Source organism: Rhinolophus hipposideros (genome assembly GCF_964194185.1).
Source record: "Rhinolophus hipposideros genome assembly, chromosome: 16".
NCBI lineage: Eukaryota > Metazoa > Chordata > Mammalia > Chiroptera > Rhinolophidae > Rhinolophus > Rhinolophus hipposideros.
The window spans coordinates 49,723,678-49,742,243 of record NC_138062.1 but is presented as its reverse complement, the minus strand read 5'-3'; the positions used below and the strand labels follow the sequence as shown (position 1 = coordinate 49,742,243).

The 18,566-nt window shown below is 55.4% G+C and overlaps 1 protein-coding gene across 3 annotated transcripts; it reads right to left on the bottom strand.

Annotated features, from left to right (window-relative positions):
- Nucleotides 1–2,365: 2,365 nt before the first annotated feature.
- MAP1S (microtubule associated protein 1S) lies at nt 2,366–18,322 on the bottom strand. Of its 3 annotated transcripts, XM_081077512.1 has the most exons (8): nt 18,183–18,322; nt 16,834–16,935; nt 15,351–15,433; nt 14,393–14,533; nt 11,440–13,798; nt 5,721–5,956; nt 4,788–4,931; nt 2,366–2,685 (listed from the first exon to the last, which is right to left on the bottom strand). In XM_081077512.1, exons 1-8 carry the CDS (start codon nt 18,301–18,303, stop codon nt 2,503–2,505), a joined length of 3,369 nt encoding a protein of 1,122 aa, XP_080933638.1. In that variant the 5' UTR covers nt 18,304–18,322; the 3' UTR covers nt 2,366–2,502. The 3 variants fall into 3 exon arrangements, with proteins under 3 accessions (XP_080933638.1, XP_080933639.1, XP_080933640.1); XM_081077513.1 differs by lacking the exon at nt 2,366–2,685 and having other exon boundaries at nt 2,797–4,931; XM_081077514.1 differs by lacking the exons at nt 2,366–2,685; nt 15,351–15,433; nt 16,834–16,935; nt 18,183–18,322 and adding an exon at nt 14,921–15,002 and having other exon boundaries at nt 2,797–4,931.
- Nucleotides 18,323–18,566: the final 244 nt, after the last annotated feature.

The window sequence follows — 18,566 nt, the reverse complement described above, 5'->3', positions numbered from 1 at the left end:
TAATCCAATATTACTTTATTGGTTTTATTGCTGAAATTGTTTCAACTTTGACTGCTGAGAGCTGGTGCAGTAGGCACTCACGTCCCTTTGACATGCCTCCATCACCTCCTTGGTGTCTTCCTCTTAGCACTTCCTCCGTCACTACAAAATGCTCCAAGCTCATCTATTTCCCACGCCAGGCCGAGAATCAGAGTTTTCTCCAAGGAGCAGCCTTAGTGCCTTTCACTGGAGAATGGTGTTAGAAACCAAGACTAGGGAAGTACGGGTGCTCGTTTTTACTGGGGTATTGCTGTTTCTAGGCACTCGCAGCTGACAGAGGAAAGACGTATATCTGTATACCAACCTGTGTATATGCACATATCTATAAATATTTCCATATGTAAATGTCTGTATCTATATTAAGCTAAACAGGAGTTTGTGCAGATGTCTCCACATCTAATCTATTTTATTTTTTTTAAACTTTTATTTATTTAAGTGTGTTTTTCCAGGGCCCATCAGTTCCACGACAGGTAGTTGTTTCAATCTAGTGGCAGAGGGGAGGGAGCGGCTCACTCTGGCCCATGTGGCGATCGTTGCTAAGAGCACTGCCGCTTCAATCAACTGAGCTAACCCACTGCACCCCCCCCACACACATCTAATTTATTTTAAATGGATCCTTCTAGCCTCCTCCCCTTGCCTGTCTGTAACCTCCCACTGCAACAGTGAGAAACCTGCCTCCCACCGTCTGTCCTCCATTTGCTTCATTGTTCCATTCCAGGTGCAGGGAGAGTGGGAGAGGGGCTTCAGGAGGTTAACTCGGACTCACAAGGGTGTTTTCAAACAGAAACTCATCACTTATTTCTCCAGCTCAAAACCCTCCCCCGACTGCCCAGCCGCCAGTCAAGAACCCTGCCTCCTCCCCACAGCCCTCCAGGCTTGTGCAGTCCAGGCCTGCCCCTGTCACTGCAGTGGAACAAAGTCAGCTCCACCCCAGGGCCTTTGCTACTGCTGTTCCCACTGCCTGGAGCTCCCTCCTCCCAGCTCCACATCTGACTGGTAACTTAGCTTTCAGATCCTACCTGGAAGACCTGGTTTGGGCTGACCTCCGCAAGGCCGGGGCATTGTGTCAGGCTCAGCCCCCTCCCCCCACAGGCTGGGAGCTCCTTGGGGGCCACGGCACCACCCACACCTGTCAGGTGGGGTCGGAACTGCATTCTACTCCCTACACTCGCCTCTCTCAAGCACAGGCCAGGGGCAAGGTGAGGAAAGAGGAGATGATTCTTGTTTCATAGGTGAGGGGACTGTGGCATGTGGACAAAAAGATACTCTCTGAAGTCACACAGTGAAGACGTGTCGTGTCCGAGGCAGGACTTAACCCAGGTGGGTGGGTGCCAAGGCTGTCACCTGCTCTCACCTTGGATTCTAAAAGATGCTGTGGAGATGGGGAGGACAGAATGAAGAACAGGCCTGCCTGGGTGCCTGGAGCTAAGTGGGCCACAGAAGGAAACTCAAAGGTCCAGTCAGCACCAATACAACCCAAGGCCACCTCACCTGGATGTTCACAGGCCAATTTTCTTATTTCTGAGATGGGGGGGTAAGGTGCCCAGAAAGGTTAAATAACATTCCCCAAATCACCCAAAAGTGCTGCAAGCTGAGACACAATCAACATTTCCTGAGCACCTAATATGTGCCAGGCAGGTAAAGTCACATACTGTGTGTGGGCAGGTGCCTGGCGTGTCCCAGCAGCAATCCAGGCTACAGACTAGAAACACAAGAGGATGGACAGGGTGGCATTTTAAAGGGAGTGGGTCAGGAAGAGCCAGTGTGCCTGGGCTGGGGGTGGGGATGGGATCAGAGGAAGAGCAGGGAGGGCTTCCTGCAGGAGGGGCCCTAGAGGTGAGTCTTGGAAGAAGTTATTGTGCTGCTTTTCCCAGGAGAGGCCACCCTCTGTTTCTATCACTGCCTCCCAAAAGCCCACATCTTCCCAGTAAAGTGTCCCAGCTATACCCCACCAGGGATCCAGGCCCCCAGCCCCACACCCTTCTCTTCCCCAGCATCTCCAAATGCTGTGCCCCAAACCTAGCCTTCTCAATGCTCCCCAGCTTGGCCCCACCCTCAGCCCCATGAAGGGGAACTTGCAACTGCTCAGTGGGGCCTGCAGGGCCCTGCAGCCACCCGGTTTCAGGAGCTTCAGTTACTAGTCTCCTCTCAGTTCCTCTGAGGCTGTGGGCCTCTCCGCAGGGGTGCTCTCCCGCTTCCCCTAACTTGGCTTGAGTCTTTGCATCAACTCGAGGCAGTGTGAGCGCCTCCTCTGGTGCTACATGCCACCCACCACCCCAACCCTGTGGATTGTGGTCTCCTGTGTCGGCTACGCCTCTTGACAGTTTGCCCTGTGAGGTCAGCATTTGCTGAATGATGACTGGCCTGATGGTGGCATTCTGGAGAGAGGACATCACAGGTGCAAAGGTCTGGAGGCGGGACCTGGATGTTGAAGCAACACTGAGAAATCCCAGGCGGTGTGGCTCAAGTGCAGGGTGAGTATCGGGGAGGAGCTGCCAGGAAGCAGGTGGTGCAGAGAGTGGGTGCGTGAGCCAAGGGCGCACATCCAGCTCCTGCACTGGCCAGGGGCCCCAGGTGCTTTGCTGCTGCAAGGGTATTTTCAGTGGCTGCTCCTGTGTTGGCTGGGCTAGACAGCTGTCGGACAGACTGGGCAGAGGGGAGGAAGAGACAGAGAGAAGAGAAAGAGAGAAGGGAAGATGGATGGGGGTGGGGGGACTCCAGGCTACTAGCTATTCTAGTATGCAGATGGGAAAAGGTCAGTTACAAAGTTTTATTGGAATACAACAGCCGAGTTGAGTGGTCTGGACAGACTGCAGGGGTCATAACACCAAAAAAAAAAAAAACAAAAAAAAACACCACACCCCCAAAACTATCTGGCTTCTCACAGAAACTTTGCCAACCCCCAGCCAGGGCGAAATTCTCTTTGCAGTGTGTGTGTGTGGGGGGCAGGGGAGATGGATGGCTTGTCAGTGGTCATTAGTTGATTTTCACCACTATTTCTGATTCTCCTCCTTCCAGGTTCAGGAACTGTAGTGCCTTTCAGCTCCTGAGCTAGGCAGTCACATGACTTGCTTTGGGCAATGAAATGCTTCCTGGTGGGAGCCCGATCAGTCTGATTGGCTGCCCTGTGTCCCCTTCCCATCTCCTGATGTTCTCAGAGGTGAAAGTTCTGTCAAGCTGGGATGCTGAGTGAGGGTGATGAGAAACACAGCAACACCAGAAATGTGAAGGGCAGGGAAAGATCCAAGTATTTAGGGCAGAAGCCCAGACCCCACTCCCCACCGGCAGCTTATGAAAATTTTAAACACGAAGTAGAGATCTCCATGCCTGCCACCGGCCCTGTGACTCTGATCCCCACCCGTTAAGGCCTGAATTGTGTCCCCCACCCAAATTCCTATGTTGAAGGCCAAATCCCCAATGGGATGATGTTAGGAGGTAGGGCCTTGGGGAGGCCACTTAGGTTCGACGAGTCCAGGATGGTAGAGCCCTCATGACGGGATTGGTGCCTTTATAAGGGACTCAGGAGAACCTGCTCTCTCTCCCCGGCCATGTGAGGACACAGGCAGGCAGCTGTGTACACGCCAGGACGAGGCCCACACCGAGCCTCACCACCCTGGCACACTGATCCTGGACTTCCAGCCTCCAGAACCTCGAGAATTACGTGTCTGCTGTTTAAGCCGCCTGCTCTGTGGTATTGTTACAGCAGCCTGAATGAACTAATTCATTGACTGACACAGCCAAAGGAAAGGCTCTGTACCACGGAATCCTACAAAGCCACAGTGGCCAGGGAGGAGAGCAGTGCTGATCGCCTTGGGACAGCTGCTGGTGTGTCACAAATCAGATAAATTGAGGGGCTTAAAACGGGTGAGTAGGCTTGGTTCCTTCAGGAGGTTCTAGGGGAGACTTCCTCACCTCTTACAACTTCTGGGGGCTCTGATTCCTCGGCTTATGGCCACCTCGCTCCAATCTCTGCCTCCATCTGCACACAGCCTTCTCCTGAGGGTCTGTGTCTCCCCTTCTATCCCTTACAAGGACAGTGTAATTGGATTTAGGGCCACCCTAATCTAAGAGGATCTCATCTCGAGCCTTCACTTAATTACATATGCAAAGACCCTTTTCCCACAGCCAGTCACATTTACAGGTCTTGGACATGCTTTTTGGGGTCACCATTCAACCTAGTACAGATGACGTCTTATCTAAAATTTTATCTAGGAGTTTCTGTATGTGCAGCCCTCAGGGCAGGGGCTCATTGGCAAACTGATGTTTGCAACCTCTGGGTTTCAAATTCCTCTTCTACGATCTCCCTGTAGCTGTGCCTCTGCCGACAAGAGTATCAATTCTCTCCAGGAAGAGGGCAGCTTCTGTTTGATGGCTTCGGAGCAGAGGTGGGTTCTAATCTCACCTCGGCCATGGGTCAGTCTGTACGGAAGGGTCCAGCAGCTGCCTTCTCTGTCTGTAACAGGGGCCCCGCATAATGGGCAGGGTGGGCTGGAGGTCCAGGGGCCACTGCCAGCGAGCACTGCTGGAGAAACATGCCCTCTCCTGCGTCATGGAGGCCAGAGCATGCCTGACCTGGGGGCCCACAGTGGAAATGATTGTCCTGAGTGCCGACAAGTCTCCTGTCAGCAGAAGGAACCGAGGCTACAGCTCAGCGGAGCACTTGGTTTATTTCTGATGCAGTGACTCTCAGCACAGTGGCAGATTTGGGCTGAGGGGTGGGGGTGGGCGGGGCAGGACTAGAACTCCACCTTGCAGGCAGGGAAAGCCTCATCCTGCATGGACACCGTGCTGTTACTGCCCAGCACCGTGACACCCAGCGCCTGGTGCTGGGCGTGAGTCTCTTCGTACCACTCGTGCATGGCCATTGAGTCGAAGGTGGGGATCAGGGTCACCTGCAGGTGGGACAGATAGACAGTGGGAAGGGTGCCTTCTTGGCTCAGCCGCTAGGCAGCCACAGCTCACATGTGCTCTGTCTGCCTTATCTTTCACCTGGATGCCTGCAGCCAGCAGCCAGCCCGTCCCTAAAGTCCCTTTTGTTCCCCACAGCACCCAAAGGAGCCTCTTACAGTCCAGGAGACGAGCCACAGCTCCGTGTAGCCCTCTCTGTACCTCCCGCTCCTGGAGGCTACCTCCAGGCCTTTGCCCACGCTGTGCCCCGTGCCCAGACTCTCCCTCCCGGATGCTTTGTAAGCTGTGTGCAAGGCAGGGGGTGGCACACTCACATGCCAAGTGGGCAGCCACGTACCTAGAAGCTCCTCCCTATACCTAAATTTGCCTCACTCTTCAACCTTCAAGGCTCTGTTTCAAGGCTTCCTTGGGGGACGACCCCAGCCCTCTTTCTCAACGGTGTAGATACCCCCCCCCCACCTGTTCCTCCTGGCCAATTCACGTGACCGCGGGGCAGTGAAGAGCAAGGGGTCAGGGAAGGTGAGCAAATTCGCCCCACCCTGCGTCCTTGCCCAGGCTGCCCCAAGTGGGCGAGGAAGTGGACATGACAGGAACAGCATCGTGAGAACTGGGGGAACTCCTGCCTTTGCCCTCCTTTCCTTGCAGCCTTGGAAATACAGCTGAGTCTCTCTGAGACCCAGTCCCTCCTCTGTATGAGTTCAACATGAAGACACCAGGAGGCGCTCACCCCGTCCTGCGCCAAGACTGCCTGAGGCCCCCTCCGGGTCACACACCTGGAGATCACGGTCCCACTGCTGCTTGCCAGCCAGCAATGCATCCAGGACAGCCCGCATGCCCTCTTCCTTGTGCTGGCCCTGGCCGCTGATGACGTAGCAGAGCGCACGCACCCGCCGGAAGAACTCCTCATCCACCAGGCAGGCGCTGCCCCCACTGGGCAGGTAGGCCAGGTCAAGGTAGACAGGGGAGCCAGGTGAGGCCTCCAACCCACCTGGCCGGCTGCCAGCTGACCCTGTGGATAAGAGGGATGGGATCAGTGTGAACTCCTGGGACTGGGAAGAAGCTGAGACTCAGAGCCTGGGACAAGGCTCCCAGCTCTACCTGCACCTCTGAGTGGCTCCCTTCTCAGCACGAAGCTTAGTCTGTGTTATGATTGGGTGACAAGCCCTCCCTGGCACAGACAGTTACGTAATGAACTCTGCAAATACCCTTGGCCACCTCTTCATGCCTAGACCCTCCCTGGCCAGTCCCTAGGCACAGACATCCTCAGGGCCAGAAGGAGGGGACAATCACAGAGGTCTTCCTGGAAGAAGGGGTTTTTGACATTTGAGTCCTGAAAGCAGCTGTTGCTTGGAATGCTCTGCTGCTACTGCAGCATCCATCTGTTCAGTTACTCAAGGGATACTTATTGAGACCTCCTGGGCACCAGGCCCTGGGGACATGATAGCGACAGAGACAAAAATCCCTGCCTAAAGGGCGATGGAGAGCCAGAGGTGGTATGGGAGGCATGGAGTTACAAAAGGGAAACTCAGGACGGGGCGGCCTGGATGGAGCTGGGGCAGCTGTACTTGGGGCCTCACACATGACCCTGAACCCAGAGCCTGTGCAAGGGGGACAAGGCCACCACTCTGGGGTGAGTGAACTCGTAACCACCTCACAGAGGTCTTGGGCACAGGAAACCTGCCAGATGCCTCACAGCTTATGATCATAAACGTTGCCCAGCTCAGGGTGTGGGCCTAGAGGGCTGCGGGGGCATTTGCAGAATGCCCTAGTTTCATTCATTCTGGTGTTCCCTCACTTGAAACTGGGGACCGTGGTGGTGAGGATCCTGCTTGGAGCCTCAGGAAGAGAAGCCATTGTGGCTATAGAAAGCGCAAGGGAGACAGGAGAGGCAGAAGTGGAAGGGCAAGGAGAAGACAAGGGGAACCGTGGGCAGGACGACGGGTAGAATAAAGGGCCGGCAAGCTATGACCCACAGGCAAAACTGCAACCGCCTGCTTTTGTAAAGACAGTTTTACTGGAATAATCAGTTACTTACTGAGATGATTTTGTGCTACAAAGGCCAGGCTGAGTGTGGGACAGAGACTGTCCCACCCGCAAAAAGAAAAAAAAAGTTTACCCTCTGGCCCTTTAAGACAATTTGCTTACATAGCAATGGAGAGTCGGAACCCTGAATGGCCAAACCTGTGGCCTCTGCAAAGAGACCAAACTCCCTGGCAGACAGAGCCTCAGATGACCCCAGCATCCAGGTGCCAGCCTTTACCAAGGGCCTTGGGGGACCACCCTCTCCCTGCCACAGTGCTGGGAACTCCTAACCTGCCAAAGGTCATGGGCCCACCAGGGGCCTCCCTTGGAACCTGCCCAAGGACATGAGGTGGTAGTTCAGTGGGTGCTCAGGCTCAGGGACTCGAGAGACCAGGGTGGCCAGGAGCCAAGGGCAGGCCATGTGGGGAGAGAAGCCAGAGATACCCACAGCTCCTACAGGGCAGGGCTATCCTGGGCACCTGGAACAGGGCCCAGCCCACAAGCAAGTGCTCTGTAACTATGAGCTACAATTATTATTACTGTTGTTGTCACTGCTTTCTCGCCAGGTAATTCTAGGCCTGCGCTAACCAATGCAGTGGCCACCAAGCACCGTAACATGGCGTGTGTGAGCCCATAGGAGCTGGGAATGTCAAACACATACCAGGTTTCCAAAACTTAAGGTGGAAAAAAGAAAGGGAACTATCTACTAATTTTATTTATGTTGACTACACGTTGAAGTATCTTGACATAGTAGTCTGCAGGAAAGAGTGACCACAGCGGGAGGACTCTGGGAGCATGGCGCAGTAGGAAGCACCAGGAATCCCTCTCCTCACTTGGAGGACAATTGTATTGCAGCCTCTCCCCCTCAAGTTGAAGGGACTTACTGGCATTTAAAGGACTGCACATTTCTTCTTTTTTCTCCCCTTCTGGGAGCCAGATCTTTAAGGACCAAGATATTCAAAAGCAACTACATGTATAGGGGAGCTTAGACAAGAGCTGAGAAAAGATGGAGAACACCTTATGTTTACACCTCAGACCCACCTCTGGCATAGAGACAGTCCATGATAATTAAACACACACAAAAAGCCACAGCAAAACTTGGGGAAGGGGAAAATTTGGATCTCCAGAGTTACCCCATATTACATTTAAACGTCCAGTTTTTTAAAAATCCCAAGGCACATAAAGAAACAGAAAAGTATGGACCATTCAAAGGAAAAAGAAATCAACAAAAACCTTCCCTGACAAAGAACAAATGGTGGACTTACAAAGTCCTCAAAACAAACTGTCTGAAAGATCCTCAAAGTACTAAAGGAAGACACGGAGAAAATCAAGAAAACAATGTATAAACAAAACAGAAAATCAATAAGGAGATAGACAACATAAACACAAACTAAAGAGAAATTCTGCAGCTGAAAAAATACAATAACTGAAATGAAGCATTTACTTGAGGGATTTAGTTCAAGATTTGACAGGCAGAAGAATCAGTGAAATTGATGATAGGACAATGGAAATAATACTAAGTCTGAAGAACAGAAAGAAAAAAAATTAAAGAAAGTGAACACAGAGTCTAAGGAACCTGCTGAACACCACCAACACACATATTGTGGGATTCCCAGAAAGAGAGAAAGGGGCAGAAAAATTATTTAAAGAAGTAATAGCTCCAGATTTCCCGTATTTGATGAAAGACATGAATATAAACATCCAAGAAGCTTAATGAAGTACAAGTAGGATGAACCCAGAGACCTACATTATAATCCAACTGTTAAAAGAAAAGACGGAATCTGGGAGAAAGCAGTGCTAACGGGGAAGTTTGTAGTTATAAACTTATATTTAAAAAGCTTTCATTAAAAAAGAAGATCTCAAATTAACAACCTAACTGTACACCTTAAGGAACTAAAAAAGAAGAACAAAAGTAAATGTAAAGCTAGCAAAAGAAAAGAAATAAAGATTAGAGCAGAGATCAATAAAACAGAGAATGGGAAAAACAACACAGAAGAAAAGCAATGAAATCCAAAGTTGATTCTTTGAAACGATTAACAAAATTGACAAATCTTTAGCTACATAAAGAAAATAAGAGAGAAGACTCAAAATAGTAAGATCAAAAATGATCAATGGAATAAAGAGCCCAGAAATAAACCCTCACATATATATTCAAATGTTTTTTGACAAAGGTGCAAAGACCATTCAATGCCACCACGTGGTGAAAAAGACAGTCTTTTCCAACAAATGGTGTTAGGAAACCTGGATATCCACATGCAAAACAATGAAGTTGAACTCATTTCGCACCATATTAAAAAATTAACTCAAAATTGACTTAAGCCAAAGAGCAAAATATAACAGCTAAAATTATAAAACTTTTAGAAAAAAACATGAGGCAAAAGCTTCATGACAACAGATTTCTTGGATATGACACCAAAACCATAGGCAACAAAAGAAAAATGACAAACTGGACTTTGTTTTAAAAAAGCAAAGACTTTGTGCATCAGAGGACAGTATCAACAGAGTAAAAAGGCACCCCATGGAACAGAGAAAATATTGCAAAGAAATAGGCAGAGACAAAAATCCCTGCCTAAAGGGCGATGGAGAGCCAGAGGTGGTATGGGAGGCATGGAGTTACAAAAGGGAAACTCAGGACGGGGCGGCCTGGATGGAGCTGGGGCAGCTGTACTTGGGGCCTCACACATGACCCTGAACCCTGAAATCACGTATCTGGTAAGGGATTCATATCCAGAATACAGAGAACTCTCACAACCTAACAACAAAAAGACAAACAACCCAATTCAAAAATGGGCAAAGGATTTAAGTCAACTTCGTAGTCTTTTTCCAAAGACAACATAAATGGCCAACAAACAGATGACTAGATACTCAACATCACTAATCATCAGGGAAATGTGATTCAAAACCCCAAGATACCACTTCATACCCATCAGGATGGTTCCTCTCAAAAAAGCAGAAAATAAGTGTTGGTGAGCATGTGGAGAAACTGGAACCCCTGTGCACTGCTGGTGGGGCAGCTGTCGTGGAAACAGTACGGAGGGGCCTCAAAAAATTAAATACAGAATTACCACATGATCCAGCAATTCCACTTCTACGTATTATCAAAAGAATTGAAAGCAGGGCCTTGAAGAGATGTTCACAGCAGTGTGATTTACAGCCGCCAAAAGGTAGAGGCAACCCAGGTGTCCATGGACGGATAAATAAACAAAATGTGGTCCATCCATACAACGGAATATTATTCAGCCTTAAAAAGGAAGGAAATTCTGACACCTGCTACAACATGGATGAACCATGAGGACATTATGCTCGGTGAAATAAGCCAGACACAACAGGACAAAACACTGTCTGACCCCACTTGTATGAATGAGGTCCCTAGAGGAGTCAGATTCAGAGACAGAAAATAGGAAAGAGGCTGCTAGCAGCGGGGGAAGGGGATGAGGCGTTCGAGTTTAATGGGGACCGCTTTCAGTTTGCAAGATGAAAGGAGCGCAGCAGACGGAGGGTGACGACGGCTGTACAACAGTGTGAACGTGCTTAACGCCACTGAACCGGACACTTAAAATGGCTAAGGTGGTACATTTCATCCCAATTAAGGAAAACTGGACAAAAACTTTAGCAAGGCAGGCCCAGACTGCCATCCTTAGGACGGCCACGGGTGGCAGGCAGGGTATCCCAGTCAGACAGTGTGGGCGCTGTCTCCTCAGCCCCCAGGGCGCTGGCCTGGGGCTGACATTTGGGAACTGATATTTGAGACTCGCTCCCACAGTAAGTGTCCATACAGCAATGTGTTTTAGGCTGGAACCACTCTCCCCTTTCTGAGGTGTCTGGAACTGGGGTATGAGCCAGGCAGAGGTGCCAAGTGACCAGCCCCCAACAGAAACCCTGTGATGAGCCTCTAATGGTCTCTCCCCTGGGGAGGCCACTTCTCCCGTGTTATCACAGCTTGTGGCTCAGGAATTAAGCACGTGGTATGTGACTCCACTGGGAGAGGACTCGAGGAGCTTGTGCCTGGTTTCCTGGGGATGTTGCGTCCCCCATCCTGTGTTGCCCCACCACCCTGTGCCTTTTCTCTGATCCTGCTCTACATGCTTTTGTTCTCATACATCGCAGCCAAGAGTATAACTATATGCTGGGTCCTCCTAGCCAGTCATTGAACTGGGCCTGCTCGCAGGAACTTCGACAGTTACATAAAACGTACTATTAACTTCACCTGTTCCTTTCCATTCACTGTGGCTACTTGCAAATCCACCGTGACAAATGGGCTCACTGGATGCTTCTGTTGACAGCACTGGTTGAGCAACTTAGAATTGCAAGTGTTTCAACGGTGAGGCCAAAGCTTCCATTTTATAGGCGAAATTTATAGGTGAGGCCCAGAGAGGGTGGCAGGTGTGGCTAAAGCTACACAGCATTAGGGACAGGAAGACTTGGGCTGGTAACCCACTGCAGAATTCCAGCCCCCAGGTACTTACTTACCGGAGGGGCCCCGAGTGGCCGTCTTGGGGACTGAGGACTTTCTGGACAGGGGTGCCCGACCTCCCTTGTCACTGGGCTCACTTCGGGCGCTGAGTGGCCGACTGGTCCGCTCCCCACCAGCCAGCCCCTTGGTCTTGGCAGTGGTCACTGGAGTGGCTTTGGGGGCAGCAGTGCTGGCAGTGGGGCGGACCAGGGACTTCCGGGTACGGCTGAGGCCCTCTGTCAGCCGGGCCTGTCCTGGGGGCAGCAGCTCGGGGTCGACCATGCAGAGGCTGGGCGGAGTGGGCAGTGGTGGCGGGACCTTGAGAGGGTCGGGCAGCGGGTGGCGGCGAGGGACCCCAAAGCCCTCCGTGTCCTCATCTGAGTCTGCAGTGCCAGGGGCAGCAGGCAGCGGATCTGAGTCAGACAGCGTGGGCAAAGACTCGCTGACAGACGTGGGCGGGGTCTCCTCAGCCCCCAGAGCGCTCGCCTGCTCCTGGGACCGGGCACTGCTGTCATTGGAGCTGCCAGGGGACGCAGCAGCTGGCGCCAGGGGCACAGCCTTGCGGTGTTCAAACTCACAGGGCGACACCAGGCACAGGTCCACATCCTGCGGGGAGGCCGAGCGCCGCACCCGGGGGCCTCGAAGTGGAAGGCTCAGCCCGGCCTCACTCATGGGGGCGGAGGGCGGGGGCAGCACCTGCTCAAAGGAGACGGACAGGGACTCATCCACCTCTGTGGAATGCGGGGAGCCCACCTCCGCGGGCAGGGAGGGTGTGGTCACTGTGGGGGAGACATCAGGCCCGGGCTCCCCACCCCGCAGCGGGCTCAGTGACAGCTGCCTGCTGCCCTCAGCCAGGCCTTGGCAGGCTCCAGGAGGCGAGGGGGTGCTGTGCGGTCGGGGAGTGCCAGTGGACACCAGCTGCTCCCGCTTCTTCTCCTCCGTGCTGTCACTGTCCTCCCTGGCGGGGCTTAACCCCAGCTCCAGGCTGCTCCCCTGGCTTGGTGTGGCCACCAGCTGGGGGCCTGGAGAGCTGCAGGCCTCCATGGGGGGGCTGGCTTCTTTGCACCGGAAGCTGGGGAGGATACGGGGCCCATTCTCCACCGATGGGACCACCTGGCGGGGAGTGGTGGGTGCTCTTCGGGGTTTGGGGGTTGCCTGGGCACCTGGCTTCTTGCCACTGACCACAGCGGAGGCTGCCCGGCGCATTTCCCGGGGCTGGGTCTGAGGCATACTCGACTTGGGGTCCTTCTTCACCTCTCGAGGGGGCCTAGCTTCTTTCTCAGCCCTGCGAGGGGCCTCGGCCCGTGACGGCTCCTTCCGGGCCACCACAGGGCGCTCCTGGGCAGGCCTGGCAGGCACCGTAGTCCGGCCCTCTCTCCTCGAGCTGTTCCGGGAGCCCACACTTTCCTTGCTCTCGGCACGCTTAGGCCCTGCCAGATCTTGGGGGGTCACCACAGGCTCCCGCAAGAACCCCAAGTGCTGCAGGCGGACCAGGCCATCCAGGAGGCGGGCACGTGGTGTGCAGCCAGGAAACAGCACACGCACTACCTTCTCAGTGGGGCCCGCAGGGTGCCACACCAGCAGGGCACACACGGAGGCCAGCGAGCCCTCGGCACCGGCCGAGGGCGGGTGCAGCACATACATGTCCAGCCGGCCCACACCCATCTTCTGAAAGAGCACCGTGGGCTCGGCCGGCAGCAGCCCTCGGCTCAGGGGCAGGGGCGCAATGCCCAGCCGAGCCAGGAGGCTCCGGGTCAGCTCCGCCTCGTCCTCACCACGCACCAGACGCGAGGCAGCCTCCTGGGCATTGAGGAAGACGACACCCAGGCTGGGTGAGACGAGCCTGCGCAGCCTGTCGTCCTCAGAGCCCCCAGCGGCTGCGGCCTCCTCACGCTCAGCGAGCTTGCGCTGCAGCAGACTGTTGAGGCCTGGGAGGCTGTCGGCGCCAGCATGCGTCACAAGCACAGCGTCTACCCGGTCCAGGTGCCGCACCAGCTTCCAGAAGGTCGACTTGGGGTTCGAGCCACCGTTGACCAGCATGGTGAAGCCATTGACAGCAAAGAAGGCGGCATCTCCAAGGCCGCCGGGGAAGATGTAGCAGCAGGGCCGGGCAAGCCTGAGGAAGCCCACGGATGCTGGTGGCTCAAGCAGCTCGAAGGGGGACGGCAGCTCCAGCGACTCGGCCACATACTCCAGGAACTCACGCAAGCCCTCAGAGGCTGGCCGCTGCAAGGGCGGGTTCAGCCGCAGCTGGAGCCTGTCCTGGAGGCCAGGTACTTCAAGTGCCAGCTGGGCCCAGTCACCGAAAGTTGGGCAGGTGATGGTGAGCTTGGGTGGGTCAGCAGGTGGGGCTGCAGAAGCCAGGAGATCCCGGATCTGCAGAAAGGGAAAATGGTTACGGGGCCACCTAGAGCCAGGCAACACCCAGCCCCTTGGGAAAACGGGATAAGGACACTCCTTGTCCTGCCTCCTGTGGCTGGGAGGGTCCCTTGTCACCTGCAGGACAAAAACAGCCCTTCCCCAGTCCTGCCTCCCCCGCTCTCTCCCTCCCTTCTTCTCCCACTCTCCCTGGCGCAGGATACTTGCTGTTCCCTCCTCTTAGAGCCCAGCTCCCTCCAGGGAAGCCTTCCCATCCCCTTCCTGGCTATTCTCTCACCATCATCACATTACTCACTACAACGCGAACACGTGGTTTCCAAAGATTTTACTCATCTGCCCTATCCGGACTAAGGGCTCCGGAAGGAACGCTGTCTAGCTCCATCCTAGCTGGGCCCTAGAATCTGGCGTGCTCCTTGAGGACTCGGGGGTATCTGCTGATCCACAGGCCCAGCCTGAACCACACACTATAGTGGGTGATGGGACTGGGTCCTGACGACAGGAAGAAAATGTGTCTACCACCACCTTTTCACAGAGGGATGGGACTCAGGGAACAGCAGAGCAGGGAAGCAGAATGGGGAGGGGGCAGCTTACCTCTTTGTCCCCCAGGACCTGCAGGAAGTGGCAGGGGGAGAAGCCCCCTGTCTGGAGCAGCAGCTCCCCTGTTTCCTCCAGGCAGGGCCCGGACAGCACCAGTAACTTATGAGGGGCAGGATCCAACAGAAGGTTTCGGAGCTGAGGGAGGAGGAGACTGTTAAAGGCCCTATTCTGTACGGTGACATATCTAGCACCCCCTTTGGGGTGGCCTCCAACCCCAAATCTATGGATAATCACCCCACTCAAGTCCCTACCCCGCAGCCAGGCCAGTGTTTGACTAGAAGCTGGGAAGGTAGCGTACAGGCCTCCTGCTGGGCCCTGCTCCCACACTCCGCCCAACTCCTGCTCATCCTATAAATCCTGGCTCCAGTGCCCCTCCTCCTGGAAGCCCTCCATACAGTTTCAGGGCTCTCTCAAGCCCACCTCTCCCTACGGTCCAACCCCAGGGCCAGGGGGAAGAGGATATCTGTGTCTGGCTATCTCCTTCTGAGCCCCTTGAGAGGATTTTTGATTAGAGAAATTAACCTGTATAAGGGTCTCTAGAGGGTGCCCTGGGGCTCTTATCTTGTTCATTTTTCTCATACATAATTGGAAGGATGCAGACGTCCCCGAGCTAGAAGTATTAAGAAGTCAATTCAGACAACTGGGGCCCAGACTGAGGGAATGCACAAAATGCAATCAGTTGGGTCCCGCCTTCCCACTTCCAGACCTTCCCTATCCCATTCTTTCCTCCCAGACTCCAGCCTTTCTGATCCTACCTGCTCTCATCATCACCCCTGAGGAAGGAATAAATTAAGGCTGGAGCCATGGGGGGTGGGGGAGGCTTCCTGGAGGAGGGGGTGCTGCTGCTGAGTGCCCAGAAGGATTTTCAGGCTGGAAGTTAGGGACAGAGATCAGGATGGGACATGCGCAGATCCCTGCAGCTCGCTCCCTCCGGGAGCTGACTAGTCCCTACCTCGTCACACAGGGACTTGTCTGATGGGTTCAGAAGGACCAGGGTATCCAGGGTGTCTCCGCGGTGGTGCAGGCTACGCTGACCTGTGGGGGAATCAGACCCTGTGAGTTTGGGGCTGGGCCATGTGCGTGGGGTCAGGTTGTCCCCAGGTTGAACCTTTCCTCCCTATGTGACCGCAGGCAGCCACAAGCCCCTCCGAGATCCATTTCCCGGGAACCCCAGCAAGGCAGAGCTGGCCCACATGGTAGGAAGCTTGCCTTGGCAGGCCTCGCGCTGGAAACAGCGGTTACAACAAGGCCACCACTTGTGGGGCCCAATTCACAGCTATCAGCCCTGTGGGAGATGTCATCCCCATCCCCATTTTATAGGCAAGGAGTCTGAGCCCAAGGAGGACCAATGAGGGAACATGGGCCCTGAGGCAGGACTGTGGGAAGATCGGGAAGTGGCGGGGCGGGGGGGCGGGGGGGGGGGGAGCTGGAGCAAGGAGCAACAGGAGGGAGCTGAAGGTGGGGAGGCCTTATGGGCCACAAGAGGGGAGTAGGGTTGATTCTGGGATGCCAACCCGGGTCTGTCCTTCGGAGCCCAGATGTGCTTTGAATATGGAGACCCAGGTCCCAAGGCCGGAGAGGGAAGGACATTCTAGCTCCAGTCAACCTTTAGCAGTTTATCACGTGTTTCTTATCACACACCCAGATATTGCCCAATTCAGGTGGGGAAACCAAGGCACAAAGAGGGGAAGTGGCCATTGAGGTCACACAAGGCCGACATGGGATTTCCAGCCCCGCCCCCATCCTGTAAGAGGTCAGGAAGCCACCTGGAACTGCTTGAACAATGAGGCGATGGTCACTTCCTTCCCCTCCTGCAGCAGCCTGGACTTGACTCAAAGGCCAGGCTGAGGCAAGGGGGGGGCTACGGCGACAGCCAGGTTCCACCCAGCAACTGCTCTGTTCACCCCAGGTCACCCCAGAATCCCCAGGGAGCCACAGGCTATGTGAAACTGGCCGAGGCATCCCAAATTTCTCCTCGATCTTACTCCTTTCTCAGCTCCCCATCTACTGAGTACCTGCTGTGTACCCGACCGTGTGCAGGAATCACAGCCCCTAACCAGACACATTCCGTCACACAAGGCCCATACTCCACCCTCTAAGCCCACCCAGCAGCCCCTCACTTTCCAAATGTCCTGTCCCTTTGCCTGGGCCCTTCCCTCCACCTGATACAGCAGTCCCCGCTGCTTCTCCTCCAAAAAGCCCCCTTATTGGAGGTCTCCCTGTCCCCTACATCTCAGCTGCCTCATCTGTCAAAGGGGGATAAAAACACAAGTTCCGCCTCATAGGCTGTTGAGACAGCACTGGCTCAGGGCCTGCCCCTGCTCTGCACAGGGCAGAGCTCAGGTGATTACTGCTATTGTTTAGACACTCAGAGAACACTTGCCCAATGAACACAGAAGGGGAGCAGCTGGGGCACACGGGGTCCCCAGCCTCACCTTTCACGATGCTGGAAAAGGTGGCCGAGTGCCGGGACACGAAGACCTTGAGCTGCTCATCCAGGCTGCAGATGCCAGGGTCAATGTCCCAGGACCGGATGCCTGGTGGGGGGAGGGGAAGCGAGGTGGGAAATCAGCCCCCTCCCCTCAAGCTGCAGTGACAGCCTGGAAACAGAACCACCTCGTGGGCGCTACGGACTCTCGGCAGCTGCACTGAGGACCCCAAAGTGTAACTTGGCATTTTACAGAGAAGATTCAGGACATCAGCAAGAAAGCCCCCACTGAACGGCCGTGTGGGCCCCCAGCCTCTGCCTCACCCCACCATGGGTCTCACCGCTCTTCTCTACTGCTCGGTGTACTCCCATCCCCCGCTGTGCCACCCTTCCCACACCGCCCCACCCTCCAGGTCCTCTGTCCTTTGCATCCGTCTGGGCACTCCTGACACTGAGCTAAAAATCCGTTCCATCTCTGAACTCATCTTGGGTCTATCCCGACCAGACCGTTTAGCCCTGCGACAGCAGGGCTCGGCCTGCCAATCGTCCCCACCCTGTGCCCTGCAGGGGAACATTCCCCAAGGGAAGAAGAGAGGTGTGTGCTGCCCCCCATTTTACAGGCGACGGACCCCAGGCCCTGCCAATTGGAGAGATGAATGCCCTGCAACCACGGTGTGTGGTGCACCACGCCAGCGGGTCCCACCGTGCCAAGTAGCTGCAGGTGAAGTGAACCTTGCAGGTGCACCTATGACTCACCTCCCCGGGTGCCAATCTCTTGGGAAGGCCGCACTCGCCCACACTCCAATTAGCAGCAACTTGCGGTGCCCCGGAAAGTGGGCCCTGGGGCTGCAGGCCCGGCCCTCCCATCCCTGCTCCTCCCTCCGGGACAGCCAGGCTGCTAAGACCCGGGGAACGCAGGCGACCCGCCCTCCCCTGGGCGAGCCCGGCGGGCGGGAAGCGTAGTCGTCGCTCGTGTTGCCCAATCGCGCGGGTCCCAAAGCCTGGGCCGAGTCCGCTTCACGGACTGCACGCGGGTCGGGGCTGAGCAACCCGGCTCGGGCGCAGCCGTCCACAGCCTCCGCCCGCGCCGCGCGCCTAACGGTGAGGGGAACCGAGCGCCGGGCCCCTGATCGCGCCGCCCACACCCCTGGCCCAGCCGCCCGGGCCTGGCCTCCTGGCTCCCGCCACCCTCCGCCCGGCGTCCCGGCCCCAGCCCCTAGGATCCAGCCGTCCCCCACCCCCAGCCCGGTCTGGCCGCCACACCCTCCGGGCCCCCGCCCCATCCCCCAACCCGGGCTCGGCCGTCCCACCCCTCGCCTCTCTCCTCCCGGTCCCGCTCCCCCGCCCCGGCCTGACCTCGTTCCAGCTCCTCCAATACATAGGCCAGCAGCCCCGGGCACCCGCATTCGCCTCCCACCACGAGTAGCAAGGAGCTTGGCGCCTCAGACACCCGGGGCCCTGCCGCCGCCGCCGCCATCTTCGCATCGCCCTGACGCTGGGAGCACCCGCCCCTCTGGCCCCGCCCCCGCTGCCCCTGCCCCTTAAAGGGGCCGCACCGGAAACGCTGAAGACCCCTCCCGGAAGTCCCCCTCCCTCCGGTTATCTGCACCCTCTTGGCCTCTTGAGGTCTGCGTTGGTGGGCTCTTGGGTCTTGCTTTGGGTTTCTCTCCCTAATGATCATCCATCCGTCCATCCGACAAACTTTGGCTGCATGCCTACCACATGCCAATCAGAATCCAT

Excerpts from the sequence above, each read along its gene's own strand:
- MAP1S (XM_081077512.1), bottom strand. The coding sequence starts at position 18,303 with ATGGCGGCGGCGGCGGCAGGGCCCCGGGTGTCTGAGGCGCCAAGCTCC. Across the intron at positions 14,534-15,350 it reads ACAAGTCCCTGTGTGACGAG|CTCCGAAACCTTCTGTTGGA; the intron begins GTAGGGACTAGT and ends CTCCTCCCTCAG. Across the intron at positions 13,799-14,392 it reads AGGTCCTGGGGGACAAAGAG|ATCCGGGATCTCCTGGCTTC; the intron begins GTAAGCTGCCCC and ends CCCTTTCTGCAG.